General features: G+C 41.4%; 1 protein-coding gene across 1 annotated transcript in view; it reads right to left on the reverse strand.

The window, feature by feature from the left end:
- The window catches only part of LOC118391333 (ephrin-B1-like), a 62,517-nt gene that overhangs the window by 28,962 nt on the left and 10,910 nt on the right, over positions 1-22,645 (reverse strand). Inside the window, exon 2 of the mRNA XM_052510979.1 lies at positions 1,068-1,345. Coding sequence (XP_052366939.1) covers positions 1,068-1,345 — 278 coding nt within the window. The remainder of the gene's footprint in view (positions 1-1,067; positions 1,346-22,645) is intronic.

Below are 22,645 nucleotides of genomic sequence, written 5' to 3' on the forward strand. Positions count from 1 at the left end.
CAGCGATGTGTAACAGAACAAATCAGGCCTGCTTGACTGGAGCTGACCCCTCTGCCAGAGTTTAAGTGTTATTGCAACTGACCGGATCTGACAGAAACGATTTCACCTCAGAAAATTCAGAGACCCCTCTGCGCTTAGAGTCGCGCTGGGCAGGGAGAACTAGGCTAGTAGTGGGTGCACTTAAAAACAACGGGTCAAAAGATACTCAAGGACGCTCAGGCATTCCCGACCAAGGACTACCTGATAAGATTTTCATTCAACATAAATTATAGTCAGATGACCTTAAGAAAATGTTCATGTTGTGCTGAGGGAGTTTAATGTGAGCTGTAACGATTTCAGGCTCAGCAGAAGGATAATCAATTCAGTTGTACTAGACAGGTCTCTTTCAGATCACAGCAAATATTTCAGAAGCCTTGTATTCCAAGAAAAAGAGCCAGTATCTATATGTGGCATACTAAGGAACGTTAAAGGGATACCTCGGGATTTTGGCAATGAAGCCCTTTATCTACTTCTCCAGAGTCAGATGAACTCACAGATACCGTTTTTATGTCTCTGCATCCAGTATGAAGGAAGTTAGAGGTAGTTTCGCAAGCCAATGCTAACTAGTGTTAGTGTAATAGCTGGAAGTCTATGGCATCTACTACCCTGTTAGCAGTTACCATAGACTTCCAGTCATTGCGCTAACACTAGTTAGAAATTGCGGTAACTCTAGTTGGCAACTTCCTTCAAACTGCACGCAGAGACATACAAATGGTATCCCAAGACTCACGAGTTCATCTTACTCTGGGAAAGTAGATAAAGGGCTTCATTGCCAAAATCACGAAGTATCCCTTTAAGCTCATGGAAAATACAACTGTTTGATATTATCGCAGCACTACAATACCCATTTCTAAATGACAGATTAAGGAAAAGCCTTGTGAATTGTTCACAATTCTATTCCATGTCGGGGCTGTATTAAACTATGAATAATCTAGGAACAATCGGGTTGTAATTTCTAAGCATCAATACAAAGTTTATAGATGGTATAAAATAAGATGCATCGGTGTGGTTAAATACCAGATACTCACATGTGATGAAGTAATTGACGTTCTTTTTGAACTCCAGGCCCATGTAGTTTGGACTGAACTCCTGAAACTTGATGGTGAATTTGATGTCCTTCTCAGGCTTGTTGCAGTTGACCAACACATTGGGGTCCATGACTGTGCTACATTGGTCTGCCTGCTCCTTCTTCACCAGGTATAGTTTGTAAAACTCATACGGCCGCCCCATGTCTGCCTTTGGGCAGATAATGTCCAGCTTGTCTCCTATCTCGGGATACATCACCAAGCCCTTCCCATACTGAAATCTGAAACAGACAAAATATGACAGAAAAAGTTAAGAATATCAAATACTCTAATAACAGCAATACATATAAGGTCTGGACATACATCACATGCACTGCATAACAGTGTGTTATAACTCTCTATAAAATGTGATTCTTCTCTACCCAAGACACTAGTGTTGTCCGTGTCTGTCTGGCAGTTGCTTGAGCAACAGTGACTAATTTAAAGTAAATTGTTTGTTATTTCACTTCACTTAAAGCCGGTGCAAAACAAATCATGGGTGAATGAATTGTAAGGAACAGGTTAAGGGAAGCGGGGGCGGGTGATTACAACGCCACATAAACATGGCCGACCGTCGAGGACAGCTTTGGGACATGCTTTTACATCTGGGGTTGATAACATCAAACACACAGATAACAACCAAGAGCCCAAGCTGTTATAATGTAAACACTTGCATTCATTTACATGAATGCCCATTGATTTAAAACACTGTAAACAAAGCAGACATCTCATATCTTTACCTCAGCAAACATACAGCACAATACCAGGGCAGATGTCAATAGGAAATCAGTATGACAGAGGGCTGCCCGGGCCCTGATTGAGCTTAATCTGCGGCAAGTGAGGAGAGAGTACAGATAAACACAAAGCGCTGATGGACAGATGGCATGCATGCCTTATCTAGATGCTCCACACCTTATCTTTCACAAATTCATTTTGATATCTTCTCTCTCTAACTCAAAGCAACAGGCCCTGCTGAATTCTATTTGAGGATTTAGACCTGCTGATTGCCTTTGATGCATCATACTTCTCAAGTGGTTTCTTTTTCTTTTTTTTGATAAGAACCCTTAGGTCTGCTGACGTGCTTAATCCAAAATGAGAGAAGAGCTGATGTTGTCTGTTTTTGATCTGGTCCTGTAGAAGTCAAACAAATCGGTATTGTGATGAATGTGTTTTTGTTCAGCTTAAAGTACAAACAACCTTGTCCTAGTTACCAGAGAGATGCTGCTCAGTTTGATGATGATGATGATGTGTTTGGTTGCGATGGAGACGGAAATGTACAACTTGATCCTTATTTACATTTCATTTGCATACAGACTGTTCCCAACCACTTTCAACATGGTTTAATAGACAAGAAAACAGCTTTCATGACTCATTCATCTTAAGGCCCTGGTGGATAGAAGGAGGCCGACTAATTCTCCCAACACTAAAATTAATCAACAGTAAGCTATGTCTGTCTGTATGTCAGTCAGTCTGCCTGTCTGTGGGAAACCTTAGTAACTAAGGTATGCTAGTATGATATCTTAGACAAAAGTATGTGCCCTGGTTCCACTATGTCAATCCGTCATGGCTCGTTTAGTATCCAGTCTGCAACAACCCGGTCTCTCTACTTGCTGTATTCACTCACTAGTAATTAGTCTCTCCTTCTCTCGTCCCTTCGTCATGATGTTCTATGTGGATTTACAGATCTTTGCCATGCATGATGGGACTCGTGATTTGTAACATAAAAAAGGGTCCCTTGCGTTCGCTAACAGCTTAGGAGATGTGATGATGCATTATTATTCACTATATACTGAAGCGGAACTGTACGACAGCATTCTATTACTGTACATAAAGACGAAGCAGAGTGCACAGCCTGGAGTGAGCACAGCTTGCCTGGCCCTGCGGTTAGATTGGTGTTGTCTTTGTCTCTCAGACACTGGGTCCTCTGTTTGGCTTCCCAAACCTGTTTGATTTGCCCTTATCCTCAGGCTTCTTCAGAGACTGATCAGGTGTCTGGATTTAGTTTCCGTATTGTCTCCAAAGTGTTTCTGAGCCAATGGAAATGCCCTCTTCAAAGTGTGTATATAATGTAGCTCTGTTAGCAAACTTTCTCAAACTAACACTCAATCCTCCACAAAGCAGCAATGCTCTCTCTGTTCTAATCCTCTGTATTTACGGTCATGGGATCCTCAGAGGATAAGGTAAACGGCCAGGGGCCAGCATAAAGTCCTGCACCTAACAAAGGATTCACTGCATTTGAGGTAGCTGCCGACTAGCAGTATATACAAAAGAAATAAAAACCAACTGTATTTTAAACCAAAGTGAGCAACACATAACTCATGGCTGTCTGCAACACCGACACTGACTGTCTCATTCTGTTGTCTCTCAGTAGCCCCCTCTTCAGTTCACAGCTATGGTCTGACACAAGCACCTCAAAATAGAGTACATCAATAGAACAATATGACAAAAGCCATGTTAGGTATTTCTCTATAAACTGTGTCAGAGCAACTTGTGTTGATGGTTGCCTGCAGTACCCTGTGTGGTCCAACAAAAATAGAGAATAATACACCTACAAAAACACAACCCTGACTAAATGCACAACAACAATGATCGAGTAGCTATACATGTCAGAGAAGGATATAAGACAAGGATACCTTAAAAACAACACAATACCCTGTCTGCTGCTCCTCTGTGCCGATTAGGATGTCTCAGGTTTTGTAAATCTTTGACTGCCTATTACTACTCCATCTACCAATTACTACTCCATCTACCAAAGGGATGCCCAAACAGATCCTCCATTCCCTTTGTGCTGATCAAACAGGACTGCTGCTCTGTTGAGCTAAGAAGCAAAGCAAAGACAGTGTTCAAATTCCAGACTGAACACTGGAAATTACAGGTCATCTTCACGATTAGGGCTTTGAGCTCTGAATATCCTCCCACCACTTTCCATAGGAAATGCGGTTTAAAGAGTGACAATTTGACATGGCAGGCAAGAGTTTTTTTCGTTTTCATCACTATTATTTTCAGGGACAGAAATCAGCAGACACAGTGGGGTATTATGTGAGTTTTAAAGCATAATGAATATTAATGAGATTGATTAGCATATTCATCAGGGGTGCTAAATGATTGCCATTTCATTCAGTTTACCATCTTACAAATACTTTCAATGGTCATTTTTCATCAGAGAAAGAATGGTGTTATTACTGCTTTCTCCACGGTCAGTAGGGTTTTAAAAGTGATGTTACATGCAGCTAGCACACCAGGATCTTTTTGTAATAAATAAACATTCAGTTTAGGATGCATCCTCAAAAATGCATTATATATCATATGGTTACAAGCATGTCTGACTCACCATAACTCATTGTTATAACAAGTAACCTGCATTTACATAATAAACTATCACAGACAATAGTGGGGGGAAACAGTGAGTGGTCAGTCCTTTTACTGGATAATGATACAATGATGGCAAGCACAATAACTAGCAAGTATAACATCTGCAACTATCTGCAATTCAATTTTTAGGGTCTTCCAGGGCAGGGACAAATAGCAATATTTGGGACAAATAGTACATTTGTGAAAACAGATTTTAAAAAATAAAAGTGGATTTGATTTCAATATTGAGCTAATCCTCCATAGCCATGTTGCCTCCTCTCCTGCCATAAGTTGCCACCCTGGACCTGACAGGCCTGATACTGCCTCCACTCCAAGGCCCCTGGGATACTGTTTAACATAATTAGGTAGCAGGCCAACACCTTATCTCAGCCTCACATGCTAAATAAAAATCACTGGGGTCCAACAGAGACACAGTCCCAAAAACATATTGTGACTGCTGCTCTCAATCTCAAGACACAGCCCCTCAAAGTCTATAATCTAGTAATCATTAGAAAAACACCCTTTTAAACCGTGGGGAATGAATACTTATAGATAAGGGGCCGCCGGATTAATCCAGCTTCTGTTATCGTTTTACAACATTGTTATCTTAGTTTCATCATTATAAAAACATTGAGTGAGTGATAAACCAAATTAACCCACCTTTAAGGCCTTATTTAGCAAGAAAAACAAGTGAAGACAATATTTTATTCAAATCTTAAATTGGATGGTTTAGGAGTCAACATATTTGCATTAAAATCAGCTTCCAAAAGGTTACAACCTCTGGCAGACATTTGGCTCCATTATACCAGGAATCTAACGTGGTCAAACACTGAATCAGAGACATTCATTCAGCCTGTCAATGAAGACATCAACTTCTGTGAACTGTCACTGATGCACATTTTTGCTTGAACAAACCAAAGTAGGAATAAAAATAAAATAAAATGCAAATGTCCCAGTATCTTTCCCACTGCTAGGAAAACGACAATCAAATATGTGTCAAATATACCAGGTGCAAGGGGACAATCTCAAGCAATATGGGAAACTTGAAGAAGCAAACTCATCTCCATTGTCTGCGCTGCTCATTATCAACTGTGAAAGACTGAAAAAATAGCCCTCCTTTGTTCTTCACTCATTTGGGCCTCCTACACACTTAGAGCCTGGGCAGTTCCTTTCAGGCTTTGGAGGAGACAAGGCCTCATTCTCTCGCCAATCGGATTTACAAGATGCACCAGTGGGGCATAAACAAGTTTCCATAGAAACGTTATGATTTCTGTGCAATTTTTCCCGCTTCCTCTCTCCCTTTCCCACATTCTCTCGCTCGCACACACACATCATCTCTGATTAAAAATGATTACATAGTCTACAGGGACAGGAGAGCAAATGTTTTCTAATCTTATTCAAAATTAAGGAAAATACTTTTTTTCTGTGAATAAAACTGAAGTCAATTTATTCAAAGCCAGGAAAAGAATATAAAGTGTAAGTTTTAATTTGCATTGTAGTCACACACAATTATTTTCAGTTGCATTTGTTATTGATTATATTTATTAATCAACAGCACTGTAATTCATGTGATTGAATGGAACACCCCCCATCCCCACTTATAGAGTGAGCTCAGAATCGCCCCTCCCCAAGGCGTGCTCAGACGAACGATAAACTTCACAGTGCATCATTATCACAGCAGTCTGCTTTCCTATTTTAACATTACGCACATGACTTAAACTCTCTCCCTGCCTCTCTCTCACACACACACACACACACACACACACACACACACACACACACACACACACACACACACACACACACACACACACACACACACACACACACACACACACACACACACACACACACACACACACACACACACACACACACACTTTTAAACAACTGAACACAGACTTAAGACTGGCTTGAATGCAACCAATTAAAGAGCTGCTATACGTAGTCCATGCAAATGAAGGTTATTCATTCACATGCTCTCACAATGCTACTGAGATCTTCACACAGCCAACGGGGGAAAGATCTCTCATGAGTGGCATGGCCACACTCTCCCCACCCCACCTCCCCTTCCCACATTCCAAGGGGGAATTCAAGCACATGACTTGGCAGACCCTTCCATCCCACAATGCCCCGTTGCTGGAGGATTTAGGCTATCCAATGGAATATCAGAGAGGGGTGCAACTAGTCTGGGACTCTAAAGCCATCACCATTCATACAACTCCATCAATAGGCCTCAGGCTAGCTAGAGGGCAGGATACACTCTAAACATTCAAACGTGCACGTTGAATACTTAGTTATTTAACATTTACAATTATCAGTCAATTCCAGTTGAAGACAAAATTGACAAATGCAAACTTGCTCATCATTTTTTTGCAGTTGAAGGATTTGGGCTCTTTGAATAATATCTGTTGTTTATTTCACCAGAAGTAGTTTTCCTGTGGTCCTAGTTTTTAAGGTTGGATGAAAATGGAGATTGGCAGGTATTATTTTCCTTCAAGCCTGCAAATCATTAACTAACAGAAAAACATATTCTTGCTTTGACAGTAATTTGAGGGTAAGGTAACCGCAACTCAAACAAGCTGTTATGCAGTGAGAGAAGAAAAATAAATGCCTCAAAAAAGCAAATCAACACGCTCTAAACATTGCATCCAATCTTTAAAACTTTTCCTACAAGTCTGTGATTGTGTTAAAATACAATATTTTACAACATGATATGGATGTTGCAACCCTGTCCAAAAGACAGACAACTGCAGCTGAAACTGTTGGTACTGGTCAATAAATTATTAGTGTAGCATTATTAAACGATTGCCATATTGTACACATTTTTCTTTTTTCAAATCAGGTTGATTGTGTTTGAACTTCATATAATTTCCAAAAATAACATAACTTTTTTTGTATCTTCAACAGCAAATACACATTAACGCGGGTATATTTACGTCCATTAATGGGGTACAGTATAAAAAAGACCTGTGATAGCATTCACAACAAACCAATTCCTTGGTTAATGTTGCTCAAATACAGACTGTTCATTGTTTAGTGAGTTCAGTGTGGAATAATGGAATTTGTGTCAATGAGCTACAGTCTGGTTTCCAGAGGCGCTCAAGGCACGTGCATCACAGTGCTCTGCTGTAAGTATCATAGCCATTTCAATACATTTTACCTTCAACCCGGCTTTGAAAAGCAAATGGGCAGTTAGTACGTAGACAGAGGATCAGGCACACATAAACAGTTAGAAGGGTGTTAATGTGTTATCTTAAAGTTGCAATACCCTCACAGAAATGTTAAATTACATATCGAAGGGGACACGGTGACTCGGCGAGCCCAGGAGCAACAGCGACAGATGCCCCCTACAGGTAGAGAGAAATAATCACCCTCCTTACTATCTCCATTACATCTGCTTTGCTTTGACGTCTATTTTGGTCTGCAGTGCATGGAGCTGCCTGAGATTACCAGGGATACAGTAATTGGCAACATGGCTGTGACTCCTCCAGATCAAGAGCCCAGTTTGGAGTATATCAGTTCCCAGTTCTCGTGGGCTGGAGACTGCAGCCCAGGGCTGGCTGTGTGAATGATCTCATTATCCCAATTACCTTCAAACAGGCTGAGGATTCTGTGGCAGTATGAAGAGTTGTGTCACTGTGACTGGGGTTTGGTTCACTGTAGCAGCATTTTACTACATATCGAAAAGTGACCAATGGCTTAATAATTCACTGGATAATTATCAGTCACATCATAGAAGTGCACTGCAGACTGTAGTTGAATACGAAGAAATAATATCATAGTCTCCTACACAGTGCTTACACACTAATAAACTTGCAGAAAACACTAGCTATAGGGAATCAGCCACAGAAGCAGTAAAGTACTGTATCTGCAGCATGACTAATTTAGACACTCCCTTTTCCACTGAAGATTTTCCACACATCCTTCCTGCTGCCTGTATGACTAAATATGTCTCAGCCTACGCTGTAGAATACCAACAAGATTGCTAAATTATGAATTCCGCCTAGGAATGAGGGTGGGATTCATCACAAAAAAATGTACCACAGTAAAAATGCCACTTGGCAAGCGAAGCCAGCATGAGCATCAATGGACTGTTAGGGCCTACATCTGAATGTTGGCAACTCTCAACTATGCAACTTTGACCACAAAGACCTCATACTGAACATTTTGCTTTAATATTTTTTGATTGTTACCTACACTCCTCAATTTAGATGTACAAATTTGTAACATAAATCAATCAAATCTAGGTCCATTCTAAGACATACCAGAGTCACTGTGGTTCTGAGAGACATGTTTCCAGTCCTGGATAAAGCCCAACCCCAGATGGACTCTAATCATCTGAGGAAACCCACTACAGACCCAGGGGGCTAGTGGCAGCCCAGCCGGCCCAGCCCTGATCTGAACGGTGGCCAAAACACAGGTCCTCAGGGAAGGATGCTCCTTAAATGGGTTTAATTTGGGCGTCTGCCTCTGACTGTAATACTGTATGTGCTTCTAATGAGGATATATCAGTGTGGCCTCATGGAGATGGGGATGACATGATGAGACATTCTGTGATATAAGGTTCAGAGGAAGGCAGGCTATTACCTGGGACTGGAGATAAAGGTGTGGATGGAGGGCGTAAATTAAGACTAGTGCTACATTTATCTGACATCCCCTGCTACTCGATAAGCTTTTTTATTTTTTTATTCGATATCAAAAGGGCTTTAACAAAATGTGTTTCTGAGGCAGAAGAAACATACCACATATATATTTGGCTGCATGGCACATGGACATAAATGTATCACACATTTACAAGGGGAAATACTAGCTAGCACTAGTTATGGACAGACATTTGAATCAGGGGCATATAATAAATGTTCAACCACTCAGTGTTCATTGTTTGGGCTTATCTGTGATATCAAAGAGGGCAAAACTAAAGCAACCTCATTTTTTCAATATACTCATACACAGTGGCTGCCATTCATCAGAAATGCTCAACTAAAACCGCCATAAAGATGTGAAGATCTGATTGTGTCTCTTCTGCTGTTATATCCCTTCAAGGCCACTAGGAAAAAGCTCATTGAAAAATAAAACAATACAAACCAATGGTACACATAAGCAGTGGTGGAAAAAGTACCCAAATATCATACTTGAGTAAAAGTAAACATACCTTAATAGAAAATTACTCAAGTAAAAGTGAAAGTCAGTAAAATACTATTTGAGTAAAAGTCTAAAAGTATTTGGTTTTAAATATACTGAAGTATCAAAAGTAAATGTAATTGCTAAAATATACTTAAGTATCAAAAATAAAAGTATCAAAAAGTATCAAAAATAAGTATCAAAAATACAATAAAATCATTTCAAATTGCTTGTATTAACCAAACCAGACGGCAACATGTTCTTGTTTTTCACTGATAGCCAGGGCCACACTCCAACACTCAGACATCATTTACCTATAGCCAGGGCCACACTCCAACACTCAGACATCATTTACCTATAGCCAGGGCCACACTCCAACACTCAGACATCATTTACCTATAGCCAGGGCCACACTCCAACACTCAGACATCATTTACCTATAGCCAGGGCCACACTCCAACACTCAGACATCATTTACCTATAGCCAGGGCCACACTCCAACACTCAGACATCATTTACCTATAGCCAGGGCCACACTCCAACACTCAGACATCATTTACCTATAGCCAGGGCCACACTCCAACACTCAGACATCATTTACCTATAGCCAGGGCCACACTCCAACACTCAGACATCATTTACCTATAGCCAGGGCCACACTCCAACACTCAGACATCATTTACCTAGCCAGGGCCACACTCCAACACTCAGACATCATTTACCTATAGCCAGGGCCACACTCCAACACTCAGACATCATTTACCTATAGCCAGGGCCACACTCCAACACTCAGACATCATTTACCTATAGCCAGGGCCACACTCCAACACTCAGACATCATTTACCTATAGCCAGGGCCACACTCCAACACTCAGACATCATTTACCTATAGCCAGGGCCACACTCCAACACTCAGACATCATTTACCTATAGCCAGGGCCACACTCCAACACTCAGACATCATTTACCTATAGCCAGGGCCACACTCCAACACTCAGACATCATTTACCTATAGCCAGGGCCACACTCCAACACTCAGACATCATTTACCTATAGCCAGGGCCACACTCCAACACTCAGACATCATTTACCTATAGCCAGGGCCACACTCCAACACTCAGACATCATTTACCTATAGCCAGGGCCACACTCCAACACTCAGACATCATTTACCTATAGCCAGGGCCACACTCCAACACTCAGACATCATTTACCTATAGCCAGGGCCACACTCCAACACTCAGACATCATTTACCTATAGCCAGGGCCACACTCCAACACTCAGACATCATTTACCTATAGCCAGGGCCACACTCCAACACTCAGACATCATTTACCTATAGCCAGGGCCACACTCCAACACTCAGACATCATTTACCTATAGCCAGGGCCACACTCCAACACTCAGACATCATTTACCTATAGCCAGGGCCACACTCCAACACTCAGACATCATTTACCTATAGCCAGGGCCACACTCCAACACTCAGACATCATTTACCTATAGCCAGGGCCACACTCCAACACTCAGACATCATTTACCTATAGCCAGGGCCACACTCCAACACTCAGACATCATTTACCTATAGCCAGGGCCACACTCCAACACTCAGACATCATTTACCTATAGCCAGGGCCACACTCCAACACTCAGACATCATTTACCTATAGCCAGGGCCACACTCCAACACTCAGACATCATTTACCTATAGCCAGGGCCACACTCCAACACTCAGACATCATTTACCTATAGCCAGGGCCACACTCCAACACTCAGACATCATTTACCTATAGCCAGGGCCACACTCCAACACTCAGACATCATTTACCTATAGCCAGGGCCACACTCCAACACTCAGACATCATTTACCTATAGCCAGGGCCACACTCCAACACTCAGACATCATTTACCTATAGCCAGGGCCACACTCCAACACTCAGACATCATTTACCTATAGCCAGGGCCACACTCCAACACTCAGACATCATTTACCTATAGCCAGGGCCACACTCCAACACTCAGACATCATTTACCTATAGCCAGGGCCACACTCCAACACTCAGACATCATTTACCTATAGCCAGGGCCACACTCCAACACTCAGACATCATTTACCTATAGCCAGGGCCACACTCCAACACTCAGACATCATTTACCTATAGCCAGGGCCACACTCCAACACTCAGACATCATTTACCTATAGCCAGGGCCACACTCCAACACTCAGACATCATTTACCTATAGCCAGGCCACACTCCAACACTCAGACATCATTTACCACACCCAACACTCAGACATCATTTACCTATAGCCAGGGCCACACTCCAACACTCAGACATCATTTACCTATAGCCAGGGCCACACTCCAACACTCAGACATCATTTACCTATAGCCAGGGCCACACTCCAACACTCAGACATCATTTACCTATAGCCAGGGCCACACTTCAACACTCAGACATCATTTACCTATAGCCAGGGCCACACTCCAACACTCAGACATCATTTACCTATAGCCAGGGCCACACTTCAACACTCAGACATCATTTTTACCTCCAACACTCAGACATCATTTACCTATAGCCAGGGCCACACTCCAACACTCAGACATCATTTACCTATAGCCAGGGCCACACTCCAACACTCAGCCATCATTTACCTATAGCCAGGGCCACACTCCAACACTCAGACATCATTTACCTATAGCCAGGGCCACACTACAACACTCAGACATCATTTACCTATAGCCAGGGCCACACTCCAACACTCAGACATCATTTACCTATAGCCAGGGCCACACTCCAACACTCAGACATCATTTACCTATAGCCAGGGCCACACTCCAACACTCAGACATCATTTACCTATAGCCAGGGCCACACTCCAACACTCAGACATCATTTACCTATAGCCAGGGCCACACGCCAACACTCAGACATCATTTACCTATAGCCAGGGCCACACGCCAACACTCAGACATCATTTACCTATAGCCAGGGCCACACGCCAACACTCAGACATCATTTACCTATAGCCAGGGCCACACGCCAACACTCAGACATAATTTACCTATAGCCAGGGCCACACTCCAACACCCAGACATCATTTACAAAGAAAGCATGTGTTCAGTGAGTTCGCCAGATCAGAGACAGTAGGGATGACCAGGTTTGTTCTCTTGATATGTGCATGCATTGGACCATTTTCCTTTCCTGCTAAGCATTCAAAATGTAACGAGTACTTTTGGATGTCAGGGAAAATGTATGGAGCAAAAAGTACATGTAGTGAAGTAAAAGTACAGATACCCCCCAAAAAATCAACTTAAGTAGTACTTTCAAGTATTTTTACTTAAGTACTTTACACCACTGCATATAAGAGACAAAACTTGTGTTTTTCTTTTACTAAACTTTTTTTTCCTCCTCAACACTGCTTTCAGGTCATGTGTTCTCTGCTTCTTCCCCAGTTTTGCCTTGGTTTGGGGAAGATAATTAGCTACTTCGACTCCAGCAAGGCAGCATAATTTGTCTTGCTCATGCCCGGCAGCACAGAAGCAAGTCCTTGCCAGTAATAAGTCTAAAGAACACATATGACCTTAGGACAGTTCCCATATGCAAAAGCATGGCAACAGTAGTTCAGGACAAAACCTGACAGGGAGACAAGATTTATGATCCAACTGAACAAACTATGGGAGGTATAATGGTTTTTATTTATTCTCTACCCCCTTGTAACAGTGTTCAATATTGATCGTTCTTTGTTAGGAAATGAACCATCACAACTATTGTCCAAGACTCAATTGGACAAGCGGAGCATTCCTGGGGCAGGTTCCCCAGATACGTCCATGACTTCTGCCCACATTCCCATCGCTTTGGTTAGGAGGAAAGAATGCCACAGGTCAGAGGAATGAGACGATGAGGCTGGCTCCTTCCATCCCCCTTTAGCGTTGACATGGAATGCGTGATTGGCAGCTCTCTTTATGTTTCTGACTGGGGGGAAAGTCTCTCAATAATACAATCTCTAACCGGCCCACTGGCAACAGGTTACTCACTCCTATAAACTCCTATAACCTTGAGACTCATAAGAACATTTTCCAAATGATTTTAAGCTAATACATTAGCAATGTACATACTCCTTTAAGCTGCATTTGTCAACAAATAATATTATTCATGGTATTTCTCAATGCTATACTCTATATTTCCTATCAGAGAGACTGCAGTCTTGCTCGAGGGGAAAACAAACCTTGCAGTTAATGCAGAATATTGTTCACTGACATTCTCAGGCAGAATTTGATGTGATTGAGGGTCATCTGAATTCAGCAGGAATTTCCATAGACTTACTGTTTCAGGAAGGACTTAATGAGGATCTGGCACCGCAATGGTGTTGCTGATCAGGTTACACACTGAGAACTGATTACCCTCTGCCCAAACAACCAGGAAATAAACAAGTTTTACTCAGCAGACTGGAAGAACGCATAACCTGAGTAGCCTGAGAGACCCATGTCAATAATTGTAATATAACTTCCATTAACGTGAATAAAAAGAAGGGGCCAAAAAAAGTCCCTTGCCTTGGATTTAAAACAGACGGAAAATGTGATTAGTTGATTCGCTCAGTGGGCTGCATTGGCATGAATAGTGTCTTCTATCCTACAAGAGGAATCAGTAGCACTAATTCACCATTACAGTAGACAGAACTAATTAATTTGGCAGTAAGAGCTGATATCGAAGCTGCCGTCTCCATGCTAACCCTATGTAGACAAGTAAGAATGTAACTAGTCTGTCTCGCTAACACCTCTCCAAGGAAAAAAGCCTTGTACGCTCACAAAATACCTGGCTCAGAGCAAGTTCAAACATCTATGACAACAACCATTTCATTGTCAAGACTTGTCCCAGGTGCATAGTAAGACTACATTAATCAAAGACAGATCATTTTCTAGAGAAGTATTACACCACTTCACACGTTGAGCCCTGCACAACCGAGAAGTCATTTCTAATGGGTTTAACCAAAACCCACTAAACGCACACATAAATCAAAATAAGTGCATGTCTTGGCCTGACCAGATTTGCATCTGACTGCCCCTACTCCCTTTTATTAACTACCACACCAAAGAGACTCCTTTCAGAGTCAAGTCGGGATGAGAAAACTACACGGGGTAATAGTAGGCGAGGGGAACCAAAAAGGATCGAATGACAGCCTGTCATTGGGAAAGACAACTCAATCTCATATTGTTTCATTGAGAGTAGCACAATGTAACAATTCCACTGCTGGTGATCACAGTATTGCTGATTAGAGGGCATAGTCTGTGATGTATTATATCAACATATCGCACCACAGGTCTGTCTTGAAAAACCTGTTGACCGCAACAATGTTGGTTAACAAGAGAGATAGAGCCAGCCACATCTATATAAATGCAAATAGAATCTCCACCCAACACATTTCTTGGGGGTTTTACCTTTATTTAACTAGGCAAGTCAGTTAAGAAGAAATTCTTATTTTCAATGACGGCCTAGGAACAGTGGGTTAACTGCCTTGTTCAGGGGCAGAACAACAGGTGTTTACCTTGTCAGCTCAGGGATTTGATCTTGCAACCTTTTGGTTACTAGTCTAACGCTCTAACCACTAGGCTACCTGCCGCCCCAACATGATGGGAACCGTCTGTTTACTGTCAAGAGGAAGCATAGATAAAACAACGTCTTGAACTTTGACCTTTTCAACACTTTGTGTGATTCCTTGTCATGCTGGTTGGAAACAAGTTAAGCCGACCACAGAACAATGCTAAATAAGGGTGAATAATCTCAATATTAACAACTCACTCAGATGAAAGGTCAACCAGTAAACTAAAATATACACTGAGTGTACAAAACATTAAGAACATGTTCTTTCCATGACATAGACTGACCAGGTGGATCCAGGTGAAAGCTGTGATTCCTTATTGGTGTCACTTGTTAACTCCACTTCAATCCGTGTAGATGAAGGGGAGGAGACAGGTTAAATAATGATTTTTAAGCCTTGAGAAATTGAATTGAAACATGGGTTGTGTATGTGTGTCATTCAGAGGATGAATGGACAAGACAAAATAGTTAAGTGCCTTTAAATTGGGTATGGTAGTAGGTACCAGGCGTACCGGTTTGTGTCAAGAACTCCAACTCTGCTGGGTTTTACATACTCAACAGTTTCCTGTGTGTACCAAGAATGGTCCACCACCCAAAGGACATCCAGACAGCTTGACACAACTGTGGGAAGAATTAGAGTCAACATGGGCCAGCATCCCTGTGGAATGCCCTTGACACCTTGAGTCCATGCCCCGACGAATTGAGGCTCGTCTGAAGGCAAAGGGGGGTTGCCACTCAACATTAGGAAGGTGTTCCTAATGTTTTGTACACTCAGTGTAGGTTAAAACTAGACATACAGACTATTTGTATGGAACATACTAAACTTGCTTCTGCTGCATCATTTCATTTAAATAGCTAATTGCAAAAAGGCAAATCTCTCTCTTGTGAAACCAAAGTTTCAACAACAGTTGTCAGGAGCAACAAGAAACAGGAGAAATCCAAACAAAGCTGTTGTGATAAGGTTGGAACAGGTCTGTTTTAGTGCCTGGAGCGTGTATTACAGCTCTGGTCTGACAGACAGAAAGATGACAGTCCAGTTATTCCGTTTTTGTTTCAGTAGGGTTATTTCCTTTTTAATTATAGTCTTCTCAAGACACCATTTGGTTTTGCTTTTGAGGAACAGCTGGCTAATAGCTTAAGACAGCAGGGGGAAAGACACGCTATTAGGGAAGCTATATTATCACCAAGCTATATTACTACCATCTGCAACAGATACTAGGCCTTAATCTCACTGAGTTTGGCCACACTGACACCGGAGACTCCCTCTACCCAACAAGTCTTCCCTTTTGTGGAGACAGCTGCAACCTTGCCTTGCAATGTGACTGTGGACACGCACTGTTCATCTAGCACTTGACCAGAACACAGATAGAAAGTGGTTGATATGCTTGAGCAGACACAATGCTAAATGGAGACGACCACCACAGCCATATTGTCCAATCACAGCAATTTTCCTCTTTGGCAACTTTTTCTTCCCAGGAAAAAAATCTTAATTGAATATTGCATAAGACTAGTTCATTCTCTTTATTGGGATTTAGAAATTAAACTATTTTAACCATGTGATATTTTCTACATTTGATTCTTGATGACTTAATTCTTCCCTGGTTCTGTTTCCTTCCCACAGAGAATAAGAAATACATTAAAAATCCTGAATAGACTTTCTGGGTGCTAAGCCAGGCTATTTTTCAAACCTCACTCTGAGGGGATAAATGCTGACACACTATAATAACACTTGTCACGCAGCTGGCAACCTTAATGCCAACACAATGCACCAGAGGACTGCTGTTTTCAGAGCTTCCTCCTACCTCTTCTTTCAGCAGATTATTCAGACTGACTAAATTTGGGAACACTGGAATCATCGGAATCGAGCACAGCAGCTCCCCTGATATGTCAGAGAGAAGTCTAATGCTTGGATATTGTTGCCTGTATTAAATAACCATTAGGACTTGGGTATTGCATGTTGGATGCTTTAGTATGGCAGATGTTGAGCTGAAGGATCTGTTTGAAGTGTCAAGTGCTCCAACTCCCCCCCTCCCATCGAGCTCCTTGCCTTTGCCTTAGATTTACAATACATCTGTTAGTTTACATAATCACGTTTAATTTCCCCTACAGATACGTATGGGCACCAGCCAGCACTCATGACAAATGCTCCAAGACTAATTGCTTTAAGACAGTTTTAGTGTGGAGAAAATTCAAACTCAAATATTAGGTTAAATCAGTCACTGGAGTATACATTTCATTACACATAATCTAAACTCAGTAAATCAGTGTCCCACTATTCCTATAACAGTGGCTGTCAAGCGATCAAGTTCCAGCCAATACAGTCACATGATAACAATGACCACCCTATTGAAAATATTGCTTGAAAAATCTGAATCAAAACATTTGTCTCTTATTACTGTTTTAGTAAGAGGCATTACTGAGGCAAGATGATAAAAGGTGCATATATGTTGATGCTATTATGATAAACAAGCTTCAGAGATGCATCGCCTGAGGTTTCTCAGTCCCATTTTACTTCAGAGTGCCTTTAAAGTTTTTAAGCTGCCAGATCCATAAAGGCCATTCCAGTGGGAAGAAGCGGTGGCTTATGTCACGGCCTCATCATCAGTCAGAGCCTCAGCGGGGTGACCTGCGGCCACACTGTAACCTCACTGCAGGCAGACAATGGCCCAGTCCCCCGGAGGAGTACCTGGTCTCCAAACAATGTCATTTATTTTTAATGTGAAAGGCCACACTGGGAGGAATTTCAATTTGGACTTCATTGTCCTCTTTTCTCTCTGACAGCTCACCGCCTCTTTTCAAAACAAATGCTTTTGTCTGCAGGATTAATCCTCTATTGGTATGCCTGCATTGTCTTCAATATTCTCCATATCCCTGACTGTCAGGTAAAATAATTACATCAGGGTCATAAAAAGAGAAAATGTGCACGAAATCTGTGACTATCTGACTTAATCATTCAAACCAAAAATGAAAACAATTCATTAATAGACCTGAAATCCCACTGGCTTTAAGCCGCTGTGGATTTAACTGCAGCCTAACAGAAGGTTTATAAAGATCAAAACCACTATTCTCAGAATCTCTAAAAAGAAAAACTATGTATTTTTATATTTACAAATAAATCCACATGGTAAAAAGTTATTTGCACAACAAATGAGTTAAATATATATATATATTTCACCTTATTTAACCAGGTAAGCTAGTTGAGAACAAGTTCTCATTTGCAACTGCGACCTGGCCAAGATAAAGCGTAGCAATTCGACACATACAACAACATAGAGTTACACATGGAATAAACAAAACATACAGTCAATAATACAGTAGAACAAAAGAAAACAAAAAGTCTATATACAGTGAGTGCAAATGAGGTAAGTTAAGGAAATAAATAGGCCATGGTGGTGAAGTAATTACAATATAGCAATTAAACACTTGAATGGTAGATCGGCAGAAGATTAATGTGCAGAATGATCTACTATGGGCTGTCTATAGTTTGCCTAAACTCTGTCAGAAATGTGAGAAAAGGGGGTTGTTTTTTCCCCTCTGTGTATGTGCAGATTCCTTAGCAGCCTCCTGTAAAGAGCGGGAGAGAATGCTTCCCGGCGTGGGGCTTTTGAGCTGGCTTCTCCAGCTGCCAGGGCACTCGGCGGTTTGAGGGTCCGCCAATCCTTGGGAGCTGTACCGTTAACAGCGTGACTTTTAATCCACCCCCCTCCTCCCCCCAAACTCTGTGCAGTGGACTAGGGAATCCTTTCATGCTGGTCATTCACATAGCAACGCCTTGAGAGGGCCTTCAAGGAGCCCCAGTAGAATGGGTTAAAGGTGGCATGGAGAAAGCCCTGGTTTACAGACACATTGGATCACTAGCCTTCATAGAGCTGGACGGCCAGACAAAGGAGAGAGGAAAACCTCAGCAAACCTCAAGGCGGCTCCCATCTGACGTGCACCCTCAGAGAGGGAGAAAAATCATGTTCATGAAATTTGAAAGGTGGCTGTTATCTATTTGTCACAGTCAGGGTCTATATAGTTATAATCACTCTGTCTGTGTTATGCCATTTCTACTGTGTGATTTCTTTCATGATGCACGGTACAAATTAAAGGGTCTGTTTCATAATTAATAATCAAATGTATTCTAGCAAAGAGTCCATCTGGCGCAGTGACACACTTACGGAAGACTCGGCCTATCAGGCTCACGGCATCAGCCATTTAGTTAAATCTATTCTGAAATGCCAGTTCTAATGGGCTTTGGAATGGCTGTCTCATCCATCCGTTCCAGAGCCAGGAACTAGATTTGGAATGCAGAGAGACACAAGGGTTTCCCTACTGCTGTCCTCTCCATGAAGAAGATCAAACCACTTGCTTCCCTGTTTGGGATCCTGCTCAATACATAAGTGTAACTAATGGAGTCAGATCCGAGCAGAGTCTCTCTGTGTGTGTGTGTGTGTGTGTGTGTGTGTGTGTGTGTGTGTGTGTGTGTGTGTGTGTGTGTGTGTGTGTGTGTGTGTGTGTGTGTGTGTGTGTGTGTGTGTGTGTGTGTGTGTGTGTGTGTGTGTGTGTGTGTGTGTGTGTGTGTGTGTGTGTGTGTGTGTGTGTGTGTGTGTGTGTGTGTGTGTATGTGTATAACATTGATTTTAAGATACAAGATAATACAAGAAGAGACATAGCATGTCTATACATGACCGCACCTTTAGCCATCCTTACCATTAAAACAAAACGATTCAAAACAACTTAAGAAAACCTGTGCATACTATTAACACAGACCACCATAAGTTAAATAAGTTCTGCTACAAACTGTGAATGCAAAAACTGTTATATTGTTGAAGCCCTCAACAACAAAGAGCACTATGTTAGGGGAACCATATGCATTTGTGGAAAGCAATATCTGTATCCAAATCTCACAGTTGGTTGGGGCGATGTGTGCGCTGAGTTCCAAGGTGAGAGTGTTTGGTGGAATACCCTTTGTGTGATCTGTGCCTCTGATATCTAACATCTGTTCTTCTCCCCTTGTGCTTCACAATCCCCATTCTGTACAGTAACCTCTTTGCCATTTTTGTGCAAGCATGAGCTAGGCATGTAGAACTGACATCCCCCAACCGCATTATCCCAAGCCCTTGATTGTTTAGTAGAGTTAAATGAATGTTGTAGTTAACTTAGGAATGGTCATGGATCGAGGGTGCCAAACAATGCCGTTCTTGTGGCGCTCAACAATGACTCAGCCTACTCTGCCAATAAATATGAACTCAATGGTTTTCAGTCAACTGCATGTAACGGCTGTGACGAGAGATGGAAAAACGCATGCATCCATTTTCTCATGCAACTTTATACAAAATGTCAGTAATGAAAATATAACCTTTCCGAACCACACACCACTGGCTATTTCTATAGGACTACCACTAATGTACTACGCTTCTGAATGTGCCTTTTAAATATATCCAGAAACTTGAAATAACTGATTTCTGCTTCTCAGCTTCCTTTGTCTACATATGAGCCCCTTTGTAACGGTAACTGCTTTGGGGTCCAATCTAATGACACATGTTCAACAATCAGACATTAACAGACAACATTAATTATTAGTTGCCCCTTAAGCATTTAGGTATCTTTCATTGCATTAGAGAGCTCAGTATTTCATTTAAAAGGGCTGTGAATGCATGAGTCAGTGCTAAGGAACTTTACATCCAGACTGTCAACAGATTCATAAAAGGTCCTGCACATACTAGTCGTCACATGAAAAAAAATAAAAAATGTAACAGCTAGAAAATACATATGTTAGTGCAAGAGATTTGGGTCGTCCATTAACAGTGCATTTGGGTGGAAAGCTCACTCCCCAGAGTAGCCCTGAGAAAACATGCTGTAAAACATTCCCCTGAATATTCCCTTTTCGGGTATTGATTTAAATAAGTAACTAAAAGGGAAAGGCCACTTAAAGTGACCTTATCAGTCAGTTACAGAGCACTCAGATAGGAGAATGTGGCCCACATGAGAATGGTGATACATCGATCTTTTCATAGACATAAGATGAGGTAACAGTTCTCATGTCTTCATCTCAAAATGACTAATCTCTCGTGGGCAGAAAACATACACACAAATGGACATGAACCTTCTTATGATGGGATAAAGGTCAGCCACTTTGGTCAATCATGGTTTTCCAGTTATGTGATAAGATATTATGTAAAATAATTCATTGTAATCATTTATCTGCACTGTATGTTTGTTAGCCAGGCAGAGGAATGGTTCCAGTTTTTATTTATTTTTTATTATTAAAGTTCCAATATGCAACTTTTTGGGCAATCTGACTAAAGTCAAATAGAAATGTGAGTTATAGATCTGTCATTCTCATTGAAATAAAGTCTAAGAAGCGGTGGATCTGTCCTATGTGCGCTATTTCTATGCTTCCTGTTCTTAAAGATGCACTATGTAGAAATAGCTCATCCATCTCCTGGTTGCTAAAATTATTATAGTTCACCAAATGTCACTTTATGTGACAAAACAAGCAAATATAGTGTGGAGAATCATTGTATCATCTAAACCGCTGTAAAATATATTTTCCATAACCCAAATTATTGTATTTTCAGCTGTTTGAAGCTGGTGTACAAAACCGAAAGCAAAGGATGCCAAAACTTGAAAACAGGAAGCATAAAAATAGCACATATAGAACTGATCTAACATTTGTAGACTTGTTTTCAATGAGAATTACATATATAAAATACTTCACATTTCTAAAATTACATATTGATGCTTTAGGTTTCGTTTTTTGCGTCTTTTACTTTCAGTTTTGTACACCAGCTGAAAATACAATATTTTGGGTTATGGAAAATATATTTCACATCGGTTTAGATGGCACAATAATTCTCAACACTATACTTGCTTGTTTTGTCACATAAACTGAAATTAGGTAACTATTAGAATTTTTGCAACCAGGAAATGGCCGAGCGATTTCTGCATAGTGCACCTTTAAACTGCCAATATGCCAACATTACATTCAAACAATAGTCCCGATCGGTATTAAATAGAATGCCCGCCTGTTGGGAAAACAACCTGTGGTTACCTAGGTTACCCCATTAACTCACAGCAAAAATGTGACCCTTTTCAAACACAATTTTCTTGTTGTCTTCTTGTTTTAGTCAATTACAAAAGTACAACACGTCTAAAGATTACCTTTCAACATTGCCTGTTCTCACTACTTAGAAAAACAATATTGCAGGGCTTCCCTCATGCCCCTATTAATGACGGTGCTAGGAGCCGAGTGAGTTAGCTAGCTACCGACCGGAACATTAAGCTAGCCAAGCCCTACAACACAAACAAATTGACTATACAGCTAGAAATAGTGAGTGGCGTTATAAATGAAATATACTAAACAAAATATATGCCTTACCTGTGATGAAATGTTTTCCACACATAGTAACGTGTAGCCTAATTGGACACAGAGTCCTCACATTTCCCACTCTACAAAGGCGAATAGCGTGAAGTCACAG

The sequence above is a fragment of the Oncorhynchus keta genome, unplaced genomic scaffold (genome assembly GCF_023373465.1).
Source record: "Oncorhynchus keta strain PuntledgeMale-10-30-2019 unplaced genomic scaffold, Oket_V2 Un_contig_6244_pilon_pilon, whole genome shotgun sequence".
NCBI lineage: Eukaryota > Metazoa > Chordata > Actinopteri > Salmoniformes > Salmonidae > Oncorhynchus > Oncorhynchus keta.